The following is a 19879-nucleotide window of genomic DNA, read 5'->3' as shown; positions in this document are numbered from 1 at the left end:
GAAAAAATAAGAGAAAGAAAAACAGGCACTCCCAGTTTCCCCTATGCCATCATCCTCTTCCAGCCTCAGCAGCCCAAATCAAAGGCATGCTCCTGGCATGATCAGGGAGGTTCCAGGATGCAATCCCAGAACTCTTCCCATTTGGTTGGCCCAAATGGCCACCACCTGGCCCCTCCCACAACTTTTAGAAGAAAATCTTTGAGAATTTCCCTTTGCCTAAACAATTTACATAACATTCTACATGCGTATTCTACTTTGAAATCTTAAGATAATTTAAAATATATTTATTTTGCTATAAGAAACCTAATAAAATAAAAATGTTACTATAAATTAAAAATAAAAAAATTCCAGAGGGTGTATGTGCTTGCCAGAGAATTACAAAGTGAGTAAGCTTCCCCCGACCCCCAGGTGGGATAGTCTTCCCCCAATCCCTTCTCCATTTCTCCATTTTGGAATTTTGGGCATGTATACTCATATGCTGGCAGTGTTTTTGTTTTTTGTTTGTTTGTTTTTAAGAGAGATTTTTGCTATAGGGTGTGTGTGCTTACCAGAAAGACAGAGATAGAGAGACAGAAAGTGAGAAATCACCCCCCAGGGGGATGGCCATACAACAATCCCTTCTCCTCCATTATCTTCTCATGATTTTGGGCAAGCACTCAAGTGCCCAATATGAGTTTTAAGCTGTTGGGTCAGGGATTTGGACTGCAGTTGGGCCATGTGGAAGTCCAGTTTCTTAATCGCTCTGTCATCAAGTGGCCCTGGCAGTGTTTTTTTTTGAGAGGTTATTGGTATAGGGCTTGTGTGCTCACCGGAGAGACAGAGAGACAGAAAGTGTGAAATCACCCCCGAGGAGGAATGACCACACCGCAGTCCCTTCTCCATTCTCCTTAGGGATCTTGGGCGTGCACATGCTCCTGGCGTGAGTTTAAGCCACTGGGTCTGGGACTTGAACCGTGGTCGACTACCTGGGAATCCAGTGGAAAAGCATTACATCAACTGCTGGTCCTACATGGGAATCCAGCGGAATAGCATTACATCAACTGCTGGTCCCACCTGGCAGTGTTTTTTAAGCAGCCAGCTCAGCTATGCACTTGGCCATGTGGGATCCATCCACCTTAACCACCAGACTTGATGGAAACATAACTTTATTTAACAAAATAAATGAATTGACAGAATATTTAAAATTATTTTATTGTTAGCTTTGAGGTCTACATTATGTAGAAAGAGATTATATATTCTTATAAATATGTCAGCCAGCAAAAGTTTTGAAATACCTCTTTATTTACCTTTAATTATTTTTTGGCTACATGTTGGTATTTATTTTCTGCTGGTGGTAGATTATATTTACCAATTATTCACTACTCTTTTAACTGTAATTTTTAAAGAAATATATCTACAAGACATATGTTCTTTATCTTCTTTATTATTTGGAGAAAATCAATGGTTTTACCATGTTGATATATGTGCCTCATGGGAAATAAATTAAAATACTATCAAATAATTTTAAAATCTTTTTTGTAATTCTTTATAAAATCATGGAAAAATATATGTGTGTTTACATTTTCATTACGACTGTTGATTTTAGAATTTTTTAGAAAAATTTGGGACCAGCAGTTAGCGTATTGGCTATGTCGCTAGACTCCCACGTAGTCAACCACGGTTCATGTCCCGGACCCGGTGGCTTAAAACTCATGCCGGGCGCGTGTGCGTGTGTGCCCAAAATCCCGAGAGGAGAATGGAGGAGAAGGGATTGTGGTGTGGCCATCCCCCCTGGGGGGGTGATTTCTCGCTTTCTGTCTCTCTGTCTCTCTCTGTTTGTCTGGTGAGCGCATGCGCCCTATAGCAAAAACCTCTCAAAAAAAGAAAAAAGAAAAATTGATGTATCTTGGGACCAGCAGATGGTGTAATTGTTACATCACTGGACTCCCATGTAGTCAACTGCAGTTCAAGTCATGGACATGGTAGTTTAAAACTCATACTGGGTGTCTGCACATGTGTGCCTAAAATCTTGAGAGGAGAATGGAGGAGAAGGGATTGGTGTGTGGCCATCTCCATTAGGGGTGATTTATCACTTTTTGCTTCACTGTCTCTCCAGCAAGCAAATACACCCTGCAGCAAAAATCTCTAAAAAAAATTGGGACCAGTAGATGACGTAATGGTTATGTTGCTAAACTCCCACATATTCGACTGTGAATTGAATCCTGGGCCCAACAGCTTAAAATCATTCCAGATTCGTGTGCATGCATGCCCAAGATCCTGAGAGGAGAATGGACAAGGGATTGTGATGTGGCCATCCTAGCTGGGAGGCGATTTCTCACTTTCTCTCTTTCTGTCTCTCTCTGTCCCTCTCAGTCTCTCTGGTGACCACACATGCCCTATAGCAAAAGTCTATAAAAAATGAAAAAATAATTTATATATCTCAAAATGAACAAAAGAAAAAACAAATTTGAAGTAGTAACAATATTAATTTGCATATTAATTATTAAGTTAAATTATTTTGACCATTTACAATGTTATGTAGATCATGAGATTTTTATTTTATTTACTACTGAATACATTGACAGTTATAAAGTTGCAGTAGGGCTCACTTTCAAATAAATATATCTTAACTTTAGGGTGGCTTTACACACTTAAAATAATGTTGAGATTGATGACCCATGATTTATTGGGCAATACTATGTGAGAGAAATTATGCCGTATGCACTTAATTACCACATTTAGGACTTTTAATTTTACCAATTTAGGGTTAAAAAAATTTGAAGCTCGGAGCTTGTGTATTTTAAATTTACATAGGAAATGGCAAGGTACAATTTTAATCTAGGCCAGAGAGCCTAAAAGTCCTTACTTTTGGGCACTACTGTGTTTTGTAGAGTGCTAGAGCTGACTCAAGGTAAGAACTCTAGAGAACAATTTGTTAAATATTCAGGGATTTTGCAGACTAGTTGTTAAATTGTTAGTAGCTTGAAATTAGTCATGGTAGAAATATTTATACTGTAGACATCAGCAAATACTGCAGATTGGAGCTTTTCCCATGCTCCTCACACTTTCTCCTACCAGACAGCTTAATACCAGAACACATTACTTTTACTATCAAAGTCTTGTCAATATTTACTCCTATATTAAGTTATGGCTAAATTGATTTCTTTTTTGTCGTCCACCAAGTAGAGATTGTCTCTGTCTTAGCATGGTTTAATTTAAGATTTTCAATATGATACTTGTGAAAAAGTGATACTATTTGGTAGACACTCTACTTCAAATTCCAAAGTTTGATAATTTCCCAAGTGAATATGCCATAGGATAAATTTTTGTGACACTGATTAGTGGCACTGAGCACTGCTCCCATTAGCCACACAAGTGTAAGAGTAATGAACTGATGTTCTACAGTTGACTAACTGCATTCTTGTCTTATACTATTTTTCAATTTCTCATTGTTTTATCCAGAAGTAACCCCACTGTAGTCAAGGAGCATCTGTACTGCTCAAAAATAAACTTGCTTTCATTAAGAAATTTATCATTAATTGTTTTTGAATGGAATTTTTCAAACTTTTGTCATAATATTGAAAATACCTTTCTTTACAGAAGACTGTGTGAAATAATGATCTCTCTTATTTTCAGTGATAGTAGAGAGTGGAGATATCATCTCTTTTGTGGCCTATATTAATTCTGGATACTGTAACATTTACAGAAGTATTATAGGACTTGTGAAACTACAATTAAATAGAGTGGTAAGTTTTAAACTCATGTATTCTCTTTAGTCAATCTACTCTAATGAAGAAAGAATGTCAAATATCTTTTAATGTACTAATTAGACATTTGTTTTCTTTTGTAAAATTTTTGTTTATGTTTTTGAGTTTTTTATTGGTTTGTAAGATGTTATAAGATCTGTTAGTTTTTAAGATACAATAATTTGTAAGGAATGACCAAAAAACACATTAAAAAGTGCTTAACATTCTGGGGACCAGCAGAAGGCATAATGGTTATGACACTGGACCTTTATGTAGTAGACCACAGTTCGAGTCCCAGACCCAGTAGCTTAAAACTTGTGTGTGTACTTGCATGCCCAAAGTGCTCCAGCATGAGAGATACAGAGAGACAGAAAGTGAGAAGGCACCCTCTCGGAGGGCTGGCCACACTGCAATCTCTTCTACTTCATTCTCCTCTTGGGACTTTGGGCATACCCGCACGTATGCCTAGTGCCACTGGGTCTGGGACTTGAACCACATTTGACTACATGGGAGTCCAGCAACATAACCATTACACCATCTGCTAGTCTCACAAAAATCTATGATAAAAACAAAAAGATGATTAACATTATTATTCATCAAATAGATAAATGCAAATTAAAACCATAGCAAGATATTACTACAGACATATTAGATTGGTTAATATGTACTTTACCATGTCGACCAAAATTCCACTTTAAATATTTACTTGAGAGAAATAAAAATAAAAATAGAAATACAAATATCTAACATGAATCCATATTTGCAAAAAGCTGGAAGTAACCCAAATATCTACCAACAGTTGAATAGACAGAAGCATTGTGATATAATCATACAATAGAAGGCCATGCAGCTGTCAAAAGGAACTAATGATACACACAGGAATATGGATATATCTCAAACTTCATTTGGGCAAAAATAACAAATGTAAACAATCCATTCTATCTTTATGAAGTTCTAGAAAATACAAAAGAGAAAAAGAACACTGAAAGAAAATTTAGAATTAATCCTTTTTAGTTGGTCAGTCATCAATAGAATTCTATTAAATATGAAAACTGACTTGAATTTGCTGTATACATCATATTCAGTGTAAAGATTTCTCATTTATATAAGTGGGGAAAATTCAAGTTATATTGGCTTTCATCCCAAAGTACTTAGTAAAGGCTTCTACCCATTCTGAGTCTCTATCACCCTCCAAGCCTGAGGATTATATTTTGTTCTTATATCTTACTGCTTACTAACTCATCCATTTTCAAAACTGATGAGATCTCGCAGTAAAGTCCCCTAGGCCCTTTGCCATAAAGTGCCAAATTTGGACATAAATTGCTACTTCTCTGAGTCAAACTCACTTTCCATATATTTTGTTTGTATTTAAACAGGAAAGGCAGAGGAGAATTTCTTCTCTTGAGCTAATTCCATCAGCACTGGCCTTGGCACTTTCTGCTTATTTTCTTTCTTTCTTAGTTCAAAGTGAGTGCCTCGTAGCTGGTGCTGTAGTGAACAATCGTAGTTCACGAAACAGGTTAAGCTAAGCTGTTTACAGATTGGTATCCGAGGACTTTAAAAAATAAAATTAGTTTTACATTTCCTGAACATAATTATAAATAATATCTTTTAAATGACTGATCCCTGAGGGCGAGTGCTTTTAATTATCTTATTTATGCTTACATTTTCTATGAATTTGCTGTTATTCTAATTTAATTGAAGTAAATGTTTTCTCTGATTTGAATAAAATTACTAGCTTATTTGAAATACCATACAGTAAAATGATTTATGAACAAGTGAGTTTTTGATACTACTACTACTTTACTACATAAAAATAGTTCTACTAAAATGCATTACATTGTATCTATTTTTGTTTATTTATATTTTTTTACAGAAAAAAATTCAAAGACTTGTATGTATGGGTAAACTTCAGGAGAAGGAGTCCTTTGGTGAGATTAGCGTTCTTCTTCAAGTTCCTTTCACATGCACAATTATTACTGGAAATGAGGTTGAAATGGCCATCATTGAAGATAAAGACCTATTTGGTAAATACATATATATTTTTTTAACTGTTACAGCATCCTATTGGATACATTTTTAAAAATATTAGACATATCCCACAAATGAAGTGTGTGTGTGTGTGTGTGTATGCTGTTTACAGAGACACCATATGTATCTATGTATCATCTATCTATCTATCTTTAACATCATATTCTGATTTAATTATGCTACTTTTAGATTATATTAGCAACATTTTAAAACACTGATTTGAAAGTACTAGAATTTCTCTGTCAATTTTTGTTACCATTAGTAGCAATGTTCCCTTCTTTTCTGGGACATTGTTTAGGTTTCAGCTCTAAGGTTATATCTAAGGTTATAGCTTTTATGTTTTGGTTAAGGTCGAGTATGTACTATCCCCAATATACAATCTAGCTTTACCACATAAAAAAAAAAACTATGACTTGCAGAATTTAAGCTTTTATCTGAAATTTAAAGCACCAGTAATAGTAAAAGAAGGATTGTGCCAGTTGATGCTGTGTCAGTTGAAGTAGCCAGATCTCGTGGAGCTGAATGCACAGTTGCAGTTTCAGACCCAGTCGGGGGAGGGGGCAACAGAAGCACACAGGGCAGGTATTTGTGCATGCTCAAAAACCTAAGAGGAAAATGGAGGAGAAAAGGATTGCAGCATGACCATCTCTCTCCTGGAGGGTGCTCTCTCTCTCTCTCCACTCACTCTCTCTGACAAGCAAGTGCTCCATGTTGAAAAAAGAAAAAAAAAAAGGAAAGAAAGAAAAATGGAAAGATCATGTAGTCACTCATGCTCAGTTCTCCAAATATTATGAATACTAAAGTTGAATATATGATTACATATAAAGGAGAAATGAAAAGGGACTAATAAGACATAAAATCACAGGAAATTAAAGAAAACTTAATTTATATGTAATAAAACTGAGAATGTCAAACATCAGATAAAGGATTAAAGAGGAGAAAGTTGTAGAAATTGAAATGGATGAGAAATTTGTATAAATAAACCAAATTGAAAAACTTTTCATGATTATCCATACATTATTTGACTAAATCACCATATCCCAAATTTCAAGTATTCTTTTTTATTTCTATCTCTAAATAAATATATAACCTATATGTACTTAATTCTCACTCAATGGAAAAAAAAACTTTCATATTGGTGTGTTTACTTTTAAAAAGTGATAAATTTGAAATTCATTTGTTAATTAAACATGAATAGTTATTTTACTGAAAGAATTACCTTCACATATGAAGAACAAAGATTTTTAACAAGTATTGTTGCATTGTTTTATTCTGTCTCCATCTAATGCACTCCTTTTATCATCTGTAGATGAATCCATTTATATTAAACAATATTGAGCAAGATTTAAGCAAAAGCAAAATAAACCTTAAAAATACCACACTGAGGGCCAGCCGTCGTGTGGCAGTTGAGATGTGTGGTTGTTACATGGTCAGCTGAAAAGTGTGAGTCTCAGACCCAGTGGCTCAGAAAACATACTGTCACGTGTGCATATGTGTCCCCAAAATCCTGAGGCGGGGTTAAGGTGTGGCTGTATCCTCTGGGGAGTACTTTCTCACTTTATGTCTCTTTCTTTATTTTTCTCTTTCTCCCTCTGGTGAGCACACATGTAGGAAATTATTTAAAAAGGAAAAAAAACATATCAAACTGAAGACCAATGGATGTGCTAAATTAGAAAAATAAGCATGAGGAAAACCCATATATCATCTTGTTATCAAGACTTATTGCAATCAATTATATACATTGATGTTAAGAATAATTCTTGTAATTTGAGGTAGTCCACTTAAAAATAAATGAAACCAGGGACCTGCAGTTAGCGTAATGGCTATGTCGCTGGACTCCCACATAGTCGACTATGGTTCGAGTCCTGGACCCGGTGGCTTAAACTTATGCTGGGTGAGTGTGTGTGAGTGCCCAAGATCCTGAGAGGAGAATGGAGGAGAAGGGATTGCAGCATGGCCATCCCCCCTGGGGGGTGATTTCTCGCTTTCTATCTCTCTGTCTCTCTCTGTCTGGCAAGCGCATGCACCCTATAGCAAAAAAAAAAAAAAAAAAAAACCCCCCCAAAAAAAAAAATTAAAAAAAAAAAAAACCTCTCCAAAAAAATAAAAATAAAAAAATAAATGAAACCATTAAGTTACAACGAAATCCTCAGTTACATGTTGGTTATGTGGCCTTCCTGTTCTCATCTACCATGGAATGTTAAATATATTAATTGTCTTAGAATTATAAATACAAATGGAAAGACTCAAAAGGCCTATCTTTACCCTAATATGCAAACCACACTCTCTAGTTGCTCCAACAAAAATGGCATAAAGATCAAATTTCCCTTAAATGAGTCAAGTATATTTAATAAATACAGAAAGGAAGCAATGCATTAATTGTTTTTATTTCTAGGGGTTAGTAGAATAGAATCTAGGAAAAATAAAAGGCTGCATAAATGTTAAATGCTCTTTCTGAAGAATTATGTGTACACCTATCTTCACACAGCCATGAAGGAAGACATATGGAATAACTGGTTTTGTTTTTTTTTTAAAGGATCTGAAGAGTAATTTTTTTGTTGTTCATTTAAGTTAACTTTTTGCAGATAGGTATTATTTTCTTAATTATGGGCATGCTTCTAAGACATTATCTTGAGCATCTAAATAAAAATGAGAACAGTTATTAAGATAAGCAATTATAAGTTTACTCTCATCCCATATAATGCTACTTAGTATACTTTATCTGATTATTATTTTTATAAGGCTAATATATTTTTGTCCATATGCACAACTTGTACTTCAAATTATTTAATGATAATACAAACCAACATAATCATTTATATCTGACATCGTCTTCCAACTGTTAAAATTAATGTACAGTACTATTTTTTGAAATAAAAAGTATTGCTTTTGAATAAAAATAATACATATTTTAAGTAAATCTATGTGAATGTATGTATATTTGTGTGTGTGTGTGTGTGTGTGTGTGTGTGTGTATTTTACATATTCAACTACGCATGATTGAAAAATAAATAATAGCTAGTGGATTTAACATGTCTTTCTCAAAAAGGAAGTTCCAAATCCAAAGTGACATTAATACAACTATTTAAAATGTTTTTTGTTTTTAAACAGGGAAAATGTTCAAAGGCTTATTTCTCATAATTCATTCTCTTAATACAAGACATAGGATATCAGATCTGCTAGTCATTTCAGGAACGAATATATTCTTGTGAAGACCCTCTCAGCACATCTGTATATCTCCTTAAGCTAGGTTTCTCTTTGTTAATAAAAGTCATCAAATCAGTTTAAACTATTGAACAATTTGCCACAGGAAATTTACTTCCTTCTCCTCTTTTCTTTTTCATTTTTGCTTTGCAATAGAAGGTTTGTCATAAAAATGCATTTTAAAATTAAAAATAAGATGTGATATTTTATATATTTATTTTTTTAGAGAGGTTTTTGCTATAGGTGCATGTGCTTACAGGAGAAACAGAGAAAGAGGAAGAGAGATGGGAAGTGAGAAATCAATCCCCCCCCCTCGGGGGAATGATCACTTCATAATCCATTTTTCTCCAGTCTGCTTGTGGGATTTTAAGCGTACATGCCCATGCATCTGGTGTGAGTTTTAGCCACTGGGTCTGGTACGTCTGGTGTGAGTTTTAGCCACTGTGTCTGGTACTTGAACCGTGTTCAACTACGTCAGAGTCCAGCAACATAATCTTTATGCCATCTGCTGGTCCTGTGACACTTATTTTGAAATAATATTTCTTACTTATAAGATATAAGAGTTAGTTTGAGTAATATTTTTATCTTTTTTTTTTTGGACAAAGCTTTAAGCAAGAGAAAATTTGTATATTATGTAACTGTTTCTCACCATAGTTCAAGGTTCAAAGGTTCTATGTTTGCATTGCCATTCCATGTTTAAAAGTAAGGTCCACTCATAAGTGGTTTTATTTCCTTTGGATGATAAATCTCACACACTTCTGTCACATTCATGTTAAAAAGCTTAAATACAGTAACTGCTTTCCTATCATAAAAGTATTTTAAAACTAATATCACTTTGGGTTAGTAATACATCTATTAAAATATAAGTACAAGTAATTACTGCATACCTAATAAATATCTTGTTTGTTGAATAAGTGCTTCTTACAGGAAGCATACACAAAGGAATTTTATGTCTCCTAAATTCTTTGATATTTGTTCAATTGGATAAGTTCTTTCCCTGCCCTTTAAAAACTCAACATAATGATTTTATTGTCATTCTTAAATCATAAAATGATCGATAATTAATTTTAGTTGCTGAATATTTTTTTTGAGAGTTTTTTTTTTTTTCTATAGGGCATGTGTGCTTGCCAGAAAGACAGAGAGAGACAGAGAAACAGAAAGCAAGAAATCCGCCCCCACCCCAGGGGGGATGGCCACATCGCAATCCCTTCTCTGTTCTCTCGGGATCTTTGGCACACATGCACACATGCCTGGTGTGAGGTTGCCGAATATTCTTACTTGAGATATTAACAAAGCCAGCCAAATAAAATGCAAGTATCTAAACTTGATTTACAGTTGATGTGTCTATTACATACTTGTCTTCGTTTTCTACTGCTACATACCAAATGAGCATAAATTTAGCCACTTGAAACACTTCACATATATTATCAAACAGTTTTGTAGGTCACATGTTTGGGCAGGTTCAGCTGGTGTCTATTCTTAGGGTCTCAGGCAACTGAAATCAAAGTGTTGGTCAGACAGGGTTCTAACATGTACCCTCCAGGGAAAAACCCACTTCTAAGCTTGTTCAAGCTGGCACAGTTGACTTCCTTGTGGCTGTAGAACAAAGGTTCCTATGCTCTTGTTGGCTGTCACCTGAAGGGAGGCATGTCATTCTCTTCCACTAGAAGCTTCTCCATCCATATGACCTTCTTCATTTATATTTTGAATATTCCTGACTTTCTCTTCTCTCTTAGTTAAAGGAATCTCTTTCTTTTAAATTACTCATGTGATTGAGCTAATCCTACCCAAATAAACTCCCTATTTTTAGGTCAGCTGGTTAGTATCCTTAATTAAATCTGCAAAATCTTTTCTTCTTTGTAATGTGATGTAATCATAGGCCAAAAGCTATAAAGGCCCCCTTAGAGTTCCACCGGCATTATTGTTGGGCACGAGCATTTGGTAAGGAGAGTGTATTTGTATGTTGTTTCCTACCTCCAATCCTCAGATTTCCACCTGTGATTTCTGATTTGTCTGCTCTGGGGCTGAATGGGTATTAGGGTGTTAGGGCATTAGGAGAAGAGGATGGCAAAGAAGGGGTAGGGAGTGAATTGTTCTTCATTGATTAATCCTGTTACACATTGACATATTGCTTTCTGTGTTTGACAGTTGTTCAAGCTGGCTCTTACAAGTGAGTATCTTTAAAGTCTTTAAGAACTCTCTTAAAGTTGGTGAGAAACCTTACACCTGTGATTCCTCCCTGGGGATCTTAGCATCAGATTTCATCTGAGGTCACTTCACTGTCATTCTCTCCCATCCCCAAGGTAACCCTGTTGGAACTCCATTCTGGTTCTATTTTATGTGTAAGTTCTATGTATTTTCTGTAAACTATAAGTTAGTCTTTTAAGAAAGATTGTCCTACATTCTTTGGCCTGACAAACTTTGAGAGCTTCCCCTTCAATAGTTTGTCAGCAGCCAACTAGCTTGACTTTTGCATTAAAAGGAGTAATCAGATAATAGTGTACTATGGCTTTTAACTTCTGAAAATATATGAAAATCTCTGTTGATGGTGTTGAAAATATTCTCAATGGTTGAGGTAATAAAGAGATATTTCAAATAAGCCCTTGGGGATAAGATGGTGGGGCTTAGAGCAGAATTTGTTACCAAAATTCTCATTATAAATCTTTTACCAATCTTCATTCTCGAATTTTATATATCTTCAATGTGGATGAAGAACTTGGAGATATGTTTTCTCACATCTATTTTAAACAATTGCTACCCCATTATAAAGTGTACTACCCTAGGTTATAAGTTTATTTTCTCACTTTATCATCTTGTAACCTTTATCATATGGCAGCCATTATTCTAATTCTTTACATATTTTATCTTACAAGACTTTAACAACAGTCAGATTGGATACATGCATTTAATATGCCTGTTTTACAGGTCAGGAAATTGGGATATAGAAAATGTAAGTGAGGGGACAGCAGATGGCATAGTGGTTATGTCACTGGACTCCTACATGGTAGACAGGGGTTTGAGTCCCAAACCTGGTGGCTTGAAACTCACACTGGGCAGGTTTGTGTGTGTGCCCAAAATCCCAAGAGGAGAATGAAAGAAGGAACTGCTGTGTGACCATCCCTTCAGGGAGTGATTTTTTTTTTTTTTTTTGCTTTCCCTCTCTCACTGTTTCTGTCTCTCTCTCTCTCTTTCTCTCCAGTGAGTACACATACCCTAAGGGAAAAACCTCTTTTTTTTAAAAAAAAAAAGAGAGAAAAAAGAAAGCTTAAGTTGTATCCATGTCCTCCATCCAAATACCATGAGGGATACATACCATGGGTAGTTGGCTGAGTTGATTTACTACTTATTGCAGTGAGAACACACACAATGGGGACCACAGACTATTTCAAGATTTGAGTTTTGGTTGAGTGATTTGGGGAACAGTCTAAGGAAGTGGGAATTTATTCTGGAATATATGCTGTCAGAAAATAGTATATTCCAGTAAATCTTATGTAGAAGGAGGGAAGACTAGAATGAGGATAAATTAACTGATTAAGGAGTAGCAGCTGCTTTAAAAAAAAAGAGATGATAATCTATTTATTAAAATAGTACTTAGGTATTTGCAATGGTGACTTCAAACTCAACACCTGTTTCAATACTGATGGAAGTAATCTGTTTAACCATTTCAGAAGGACAGCACGAATCAATGAGTCGGTTGTAGATTCTCTAAGCCATCCCAAGTCTTAGAACCTTTACCGTAAGGTGTTTTTCTTGTAGTGATGCTCAAAGTCTTGGTAGGCATCTGAACTGGTCCTTTCATTTTGAGATTCTTTTCTTTGTACCTCTGATTAAGTCAGCACACACTTTCTCCAGGGACTTTACATTGCAGCTGGTTAAAATAATTTCTAATTCAGTGAATGGCCACCTCTGGCTACACGGGTGTTTTTCCAGTATCTTTAAAGGCATGACTGGGACCAGCAGTTAGCGTAATGGCTATGTTGCTGGACTCCCACGTAGTCAACGGCGGTTCGTGTCCTGGACCCGGTGGCTTAAAACTTAAGTTGGGCGTGTGTGCATGCATGCCCAAGATCCTGAGAGGAGAATGGAGGAGAAGGGATTGCAGCGTGACCATCCCCCCTGGGGGGTGATTTCTTGCTTTCTGCCTCTCTGTCTGTCTGGCGAGCACGGATGCCCTATGGCAAAAACCTCTTAAAAAAAAAAATAAATAAAGCCATGACTGAGAGACCAGCAGATGGCATAAAATTTATATCGCTGGAGTCCCAAGTAATTGGCCTCAGTTTGAGTCCTGGATCTGGTGGTTTAAAACTCATGCAGGGTATGTGTGCCTGCACGCAGATCTGGAGAGGAGAATGGAGGAGAAGGGGATTGAGCATGGCCATCCTCCCTAGGGATGATTTCTCGCTTTCTGTTTCTCTGTCTCTCTGAGGAGCACACTGGCCCTGGCCCTATAGGAAAAAAATCTCTCTTAAAAAAGCCATGGCTGTGGTGCAGCTTCCTGGCCGACTTGTTCTTCAGCCGGCGTGGACAGCCGTGAGCCGGGCAAGAGCAGGCTGACCAGAGCCCCGCCACCTGTGTCTACTTCTTCCACGAAAAGTGCAGCTGCTTATTTTAGCCAAGAAATAAGGTGCTTGGCATTTTGTAGGTGGCCAAGGTGACTTTGTTTTTGTCTGTGCCTGAACAAAATTATGAAATGACCTTGTTTGCCTCATTAGTCATGTCGTGGAGACACCTAACTGGAGGCTTGTATTCTGTGCCAGTTCCTGATACTATGGGGCGGGGCTGCATGTGCCCAGTCAGCTTCCAAATGTCAGACGCTGCACCCCCTTTCCCCTTTTCCTTTTCCTAGTGACTTGCTTAATATTATAGCGTTATTAAAGTTTGGAACTGGGAATCGAACTCAGCCAGCCTGGCTCCCGGGTCCATATTATAATGACCATGCTTTACTAACAATTTGATAACTCCTTATAATCTCTTTAACCTATTGTCCTTATGTTAGTTTCTTTCTTTCTTTCGTGGGAGAGAGAGAACGTGAACTTTGCCTTTACTGTAGTTAAACTTTACTGTACTGTAAAGTTTAGTACTGTACTGTACTACAGTAAAGGCAAAGTTGAGTAAAGTTGTGTGAAAATTTCTTCCTTTCTCTCTATATTTATATTTCTGCTACTTTAATCAGTTTCTAATTATAATTATATGCTTACCTTATATCAGATTATTTGTGAGTGGATAGATTATAAATTTTAAAATATGACAATATTGAGACCAGCAGATGGCATAATGGCTATGTCACTGGACTCCCATGTAGTCGACCATGGTTCGAGTCTCAGACCTGGTGGTTTAAACTCATACTGAGCGTGTGTGCGTGCATGCCCAAGATCCCAAGAGGAAAATAGAGGAGAAGGGATTGCGATGTGGTCATCCCCCCTGGGGGGTGATTTCTTGCTTCTGTCTGTCTGTCTCTGTCTGTCTATCTGGCAAGCGCAAGGGCCCCATAGCAAAAACCTCTCCAAAAAATATGCTGACAATATCAAGTGTCTGTATGGATAATTCTTCTGATAATAAAAAAAGTCAGAGTTTATATATTTTAGAGTCAGAATATCTGGGCTTAAATATTGGCTTATATTTTTCTCTCCAGAAAAAAAACACGTATTATTGGAAACAAGACTTTTCTGAAGATTATGACTAATGACCTATAATACCTCTACTGATCCTGAATCATAGGGGTATTAACTCAATGAACTAAGGTGAAGCCACCAACCACATAGATGATATTGAAATAAATTGTTAACTCTGACTGAGAATAAAATAATTTGAAGTGCCAGGAGGCAGAATTTCTTGTTTTAAAGCATTTTCACAAGTAGAATTCCTGATGCATATCTTGCTTACCAAGACTTGAAGCATTTTGAAAACAATAAATTAAGTTTTAATCCTAACATTGGCAAATTGGGTTTCTTCAGTCTTGGAATTGTCATGTCTTTACTATAAATTTATTTTCAACAAGAATTTTATGTGACAGATCATGTATGGTTATAGATAATTGTAACTGTCTATAGTCAAAAGACAATTATAATAAATATTTGCTAGTAGAAACTACCAGGCCATGACAGAGTGCCTTGGTGGTATATATGAATCACATAACCCCATGTCAAGTTCAAACCAATAGGAGGAACTGGGAATCGAACTCAGCCAGCCTGGCTCCCGGGTCCATATTATAATGACCATGCTTTACTAACAATTTGATAACTCCTTATAATCTCTTTAACCTATTGTCCTTATGTTAGTTTCTTTCTTTCTTTCGTGGGAGAGAGAGAACGTGAACTTTGCCTTTACTGTAGTTAAACTTTCCTGTACTGTAAAGTTTAGTACTGTACTGTACTACAGTAAAGGCAAAGTTGAGTAAAGTTGTGTGAAAATTTCTTCCTTTCTCTCTATATTTATATTTCTGCTACTTTAATCAGTTTCTAATTATAATTATATGCTTACCTTATATCAGATTATTTGTGAGTGGATAGATTATAAATTTTAAAATATGACAATATTGAGACCAGCAGATGGCATAATGGCTATGTCACTGGACTCCCATGTAGTCGACCATGGTTCGAGTCTCAGACCTGGTGGTTTAAACTCATACTGAGCGTGTGTGCGTGCATGCCCAAGATCCCAAGAGGAAAATAGAGGAGAAGGGATTGCGATGTGGTCATCCCCCCTGGGGGGTGATTTCTTGCTTCTGTCTGTCTGTCTCTGTCTGTCTATCTGGCAAGCGCAAGGGCCCCATAGCAAAAACCTCTCCAAAAAATATGCTGACAATATCAAGTGTCTGTATGGATAATTCTTCTGATAATAAAAAAAGTCAGAGTTTACATATTTTAGAGTCAGAATCTCTGGGCTTAAATATTGGCTTATATTTTTCTCTCCAGAAAAAAAACACGTATTATTGGAAACAAGACTTTTCTGAAGATTATGACTAATGACCTATAATACCTCTACTGATCCTGAATCATAGGGGTATTAACTCAATGAACTAAGGTGAAGCCACCAACCACATAGATGATATTGAAATAAATTGTTAACTCTGACTGAGAATAAAATAATTTGAAGTGCCAGGAGGCAGAATTTCTTGTTTTAAAGCATTTTCACAAGTAGAATTCCTGATGCATATCTTGCTTACCAAGACTTGAAGCATTTTGAAAACAATAAATTAAGTTTTAATCCTAACATTGGCAAATTGGGTTTCTTCAGTCTTGGAATTGTCATGTCTTTACTATAAATTTATTTTCAACAAGAATTTTATGTGACAGATCATATATGGTTATAGATAATTGTAACTGTCTATAGTCAAAAGACAATTATAATAAATATTTGCTAGTAGAAACTACCAGGCCATGACAGAGTGCCTTGGTGGTATATATGAATCACATAACCCCATGTCAAGTTCAAACCAATAGGAAGATTAATGAAAAAACTTATAATTCGAAAACTTACTTTTAGCATAAATTTCATATAAATTTCAGGCCAAGTTTTCTATAAACTTTAGTCTTGAATATTTTAGAGACTTCATGTTTATGTAGATATTAATGTAGTTTTATGAACATAAGATTACATCATATTTCCAGCTTGATAGAAACTACAACGGTCTGCATTTTATAAATTTGGTATTATAGCTCATAATAATAGTAATTCTAACCAGGCTGTTATAATACAATATCTTCCCCTTTTTAGTTGTTTGTGCTATCTGGTAAAACTAAACCCTAAAAAAATTCCTTTCAAAATTATTCATGAATAAAAAGCAGAATGTAGGCAATAATGTGCTTCATCAATATACGTGTGTACAGCAGCTGTAGCCAGTATATAATGGCAAAACTGAAACACAGTCTCTACAGTGACTATTTACCATGTCCTTCCTCTGTCATGTACTGTGCCATAGCACTTTTCTAGAGTATTTCTGATACCACATCTTGGTTGATTGCTAAATATTGACTAGCATGCAAATGTTTTGGAAAACATTTCATTGAGTATAATATGTCTCCTAAGAAATTTGGTAAAAATCACTTCATTTACAGAGATACGCATGAATAATAAATTGTTACATTTAAAATATAGTTGCTTAAACCAACATCCTAATTAAGTACAACCTCAGTAAAACAAACTATCATTGAGGCTTTTTTTAGAGAGATTTTTTGCTATATGGCACGTGTGCTCACCAAAAAGACAGAGAGAAACAGAGAAACGGAAAGTGAGAAATCACCCCCCAGGGGGGATGGCCATGCTGCAATCCCTTCTCCTCCATTCTCCTCTCGGGATCTTGGGCATGCATGCACACGTACCCGGTGTGAGCTTAAGCCACTGGGTCCAGGACTCGAACTGCGGTCAACTACATGGTAGTCCAGCGACATAGCCATTAGCCCAACTGCTGGTCCTGAGGATATTTATGTTCCTTGTCAATCATTAATTCCTTAGAAGGGTTCTAGACTGGTATACTTTGTATAGCAGAGATTGACTAGAGGGTGCACAATCTCCTTTTTCTCTTCCTGAGCACAGAGGAAAGTTAATTTCTCCTCTGTTGCTCTTAAGTTGGAGCCATGTAACTGGCTCTGGTTAATAGAATAGATGGAACTTATTATTGCTTGGCCATGAAAGATATGTTCTTCTATGATCTCACTCACTGTCTGGAAGTAAAATGGTCCAAAATTGCAGAATCACATGATTCTGCTAGTGAGAACCTGGGCCTTGGGATTCTTTCCTTGGATGAAACTGCCCAGCAGAATGGCCCAGCCAGGAACATCTGTGCTGGACTTTGTGTAAATGACAGATAAACATTTGTTGAATTAAGCATCTAGGCTTTTGGTTTGTTTGTTATAGCAACTAGCAAGTGCTACCCTGAGTCATTCAATTGGCAACAATGCAAAATTTTCTGAGAAGTTCTTTAAAAAGTAATAATTTCCAAGTTAACACACAAAGTCAATGTGTTTTTATGGTTATTCTTTTATTCTTAACATGTATAAATCTTCTACTGAAAAAGAATTTCAAAGCACATTTAGAAATAAAAATACATGCTCATAAAAGAAAATATATGCTATTGAATCTAGGTTTAAAAATAAAATTTAGAATACTTTTTAATCATCTTATTATAAGAATATACTATTGACAAAAGATGGTAAAAACATGAATTCAGCTCTTATTTTTAAAAAATTCATAAAAACACTTTTACAATGCCCTGACTACTTATTTCACAAAAATAGTTTGTAGTTTAGTTACATATTTCCAGAAACATAGCATAAGTACTAGAGTCTAGTGTGTTGTGGTTTCTGTAAACACACAGAGAAGCAGAATTTTGTAAATTTTAAAGAGAAAGCAAAAAATTACACACATTAATAATGAAAATTAGCCTCAATATACTATGCCAGATAAATGTCTACCTTGAGTTAACAGAAAATAACCTACAAATATCTGCAGAGAAAATTATCAGTGAATTTATTGAGAAAGTTCATGCTGACTTTCTTTTCAAAGGCTTAGCATTCATTATAAGTATCTTCATATTTAGTGTAGGTATTAACCACTAAATCTCCTTGCTTGGGATGTTATACTAGAGGGACTGAATTAAGACTGTTAGGTAGAAATTTGATTTAGGGACAATTCCCATGTCTCAAAGACAAGAATGAAATGCCTTGAGACCAGCAGATGGCATACTGGTTACATTGCGGGACTCCCACATGGTCAAATGCAATTTGAATCCTGGACCTGGCAGCCTAAAACTCACACCAGGCACGTATACATGTGTGCCCAAAATCCCAAGAGGAGAGATAAGGAGAAGGGATTGCAGAGTGGCCATCCTCTCAGGGGGTGATTTTTAACTTTTACTTTTGTTTCTCTGTTTCTCTGTCTCTCCTTGTCTCTCCGGCCAGCACGTCTCCTTTTAAAGATGTTATTATACATGTAAAATCCTACAAAATTATGAAAGACTGAGCAGCCACAGAATTATCATCTGTAGTCTTATTTGATGTTATGCTCTTTAGTGTTATCTAATTTTCTACTTTTTCAACCAACATGTAATTAAATAGTAAACTATTAAAACTGCAGAAAGTGCAAATCCTTCTGCAAGAGATCTGTGTATCCTATCAACATTTTAAAAGTTCATTTATTTATTTAATGAATGTTAAACCAAAAGAGACAGGAAGAGAAATAACTTTATTTAACCTTATTTATTTATTTAGAGAGACAGGGCATGAGAGGGTGGGGCGAGAAAGTAAGAAAGCAAGCCACCAGGTCTGGGACTTGAACTGCAATCAGCCATGTGGGAGTCCAGCACCCTTATCCACCATGCCACATTGACCCTTTGTCTTTGATTTTTATGATACACTTATTCAATCCTAACAGCACTGCCTATGTGCTAGCATTGTATTAAACTTAGAAACATGAGACATATTTGGAAAGAAAATAAGAGAACGTCTTAAGATAAATTAATTAGTGTTCATATGAATGATCTCTGTAGGAATTTAGAACTGAGGGCGTCAAGGAAGAAAGACTTATCAGTAAGTAAATGAGGATAAGGCATGCACTTAGCTGGTAAAGCAGAGAGGCTAGACACAGAAATTAGTTACGAATCATAATGGGAGTGCAGGAGTGAAAATTTCAGAGAAGAAGAGCTGGACAACACAACGTATAGAAAAGTTTAAGTAAATAAAATAGGTGAAGATCTTGCCCAGGAATCTGACAAAATTAAATGGGTCAAGAGAAATGACATAGAATTTTGTAGTCTGCTGAAGACTTTGGCAATTGAGGGCCAGTGGGTGCCACAGAAGTTACCAAAGCTGGATCTCATATGAACAACTGCATGGTTTGAGTACCAGACCTGGTGGCCTGAAAAACAGGCTGGGGCATGTACATATAGATCCACCCCCCTCAAAAAAGGATCTCAGGAAGAG

The 19879-nt window shown here is 36.0% G+C and overlaps 1 protein-coding gene across 3 annotated transcripts in view; it reads left to right on the top strand.

The window, feature by feature from the left end:
* Positions 1–19879, top strand: part of CNBD1 (cyclic nucleotide binding domain containing 1) — a 468077-nt gene that overhangs the window by 348564 nt on the left and 99634 nt on the right. For all 3 annotated transcript variants that reach the window (XR_336323.1, XM_006160740.1, XM_006160742.2), the window contains exons 9-10: positions 3616–3725; positions 5602–5752. Coding sequence is in view for 2 of the 3 variants with exons in the window: in XM_006160740.1 (XP_006160802.1) it covers positions 3616–3725; positions 5602–5752 (261 nt within the window). In the remaining variant the exon portion in view is untranslated. The remainder of the gene's footprint in view (positions 1–3615; positions 3726–5601; positions 5753–19879) is intronic.

Source organism: Tupaia chinensis, unplaced genomic scaffold (assembly GCF_000334495.1).
Source record: "Tupaia chinensis unplaced genomic scaffold, TupChi_1.0 Scaffold000707_1, whole genome shotgun sequence".
Classification (NCBI taxonomy): domain Eukaryota; kingdom Metazoa; phylum Chordata; class Mammalia; order Scandentia; family Tupaiidae; genus Tupaia; species Tupaia belangeri.
This window is presented reverse-complemented; position numbering and strand designations above follow the sequence as displayed.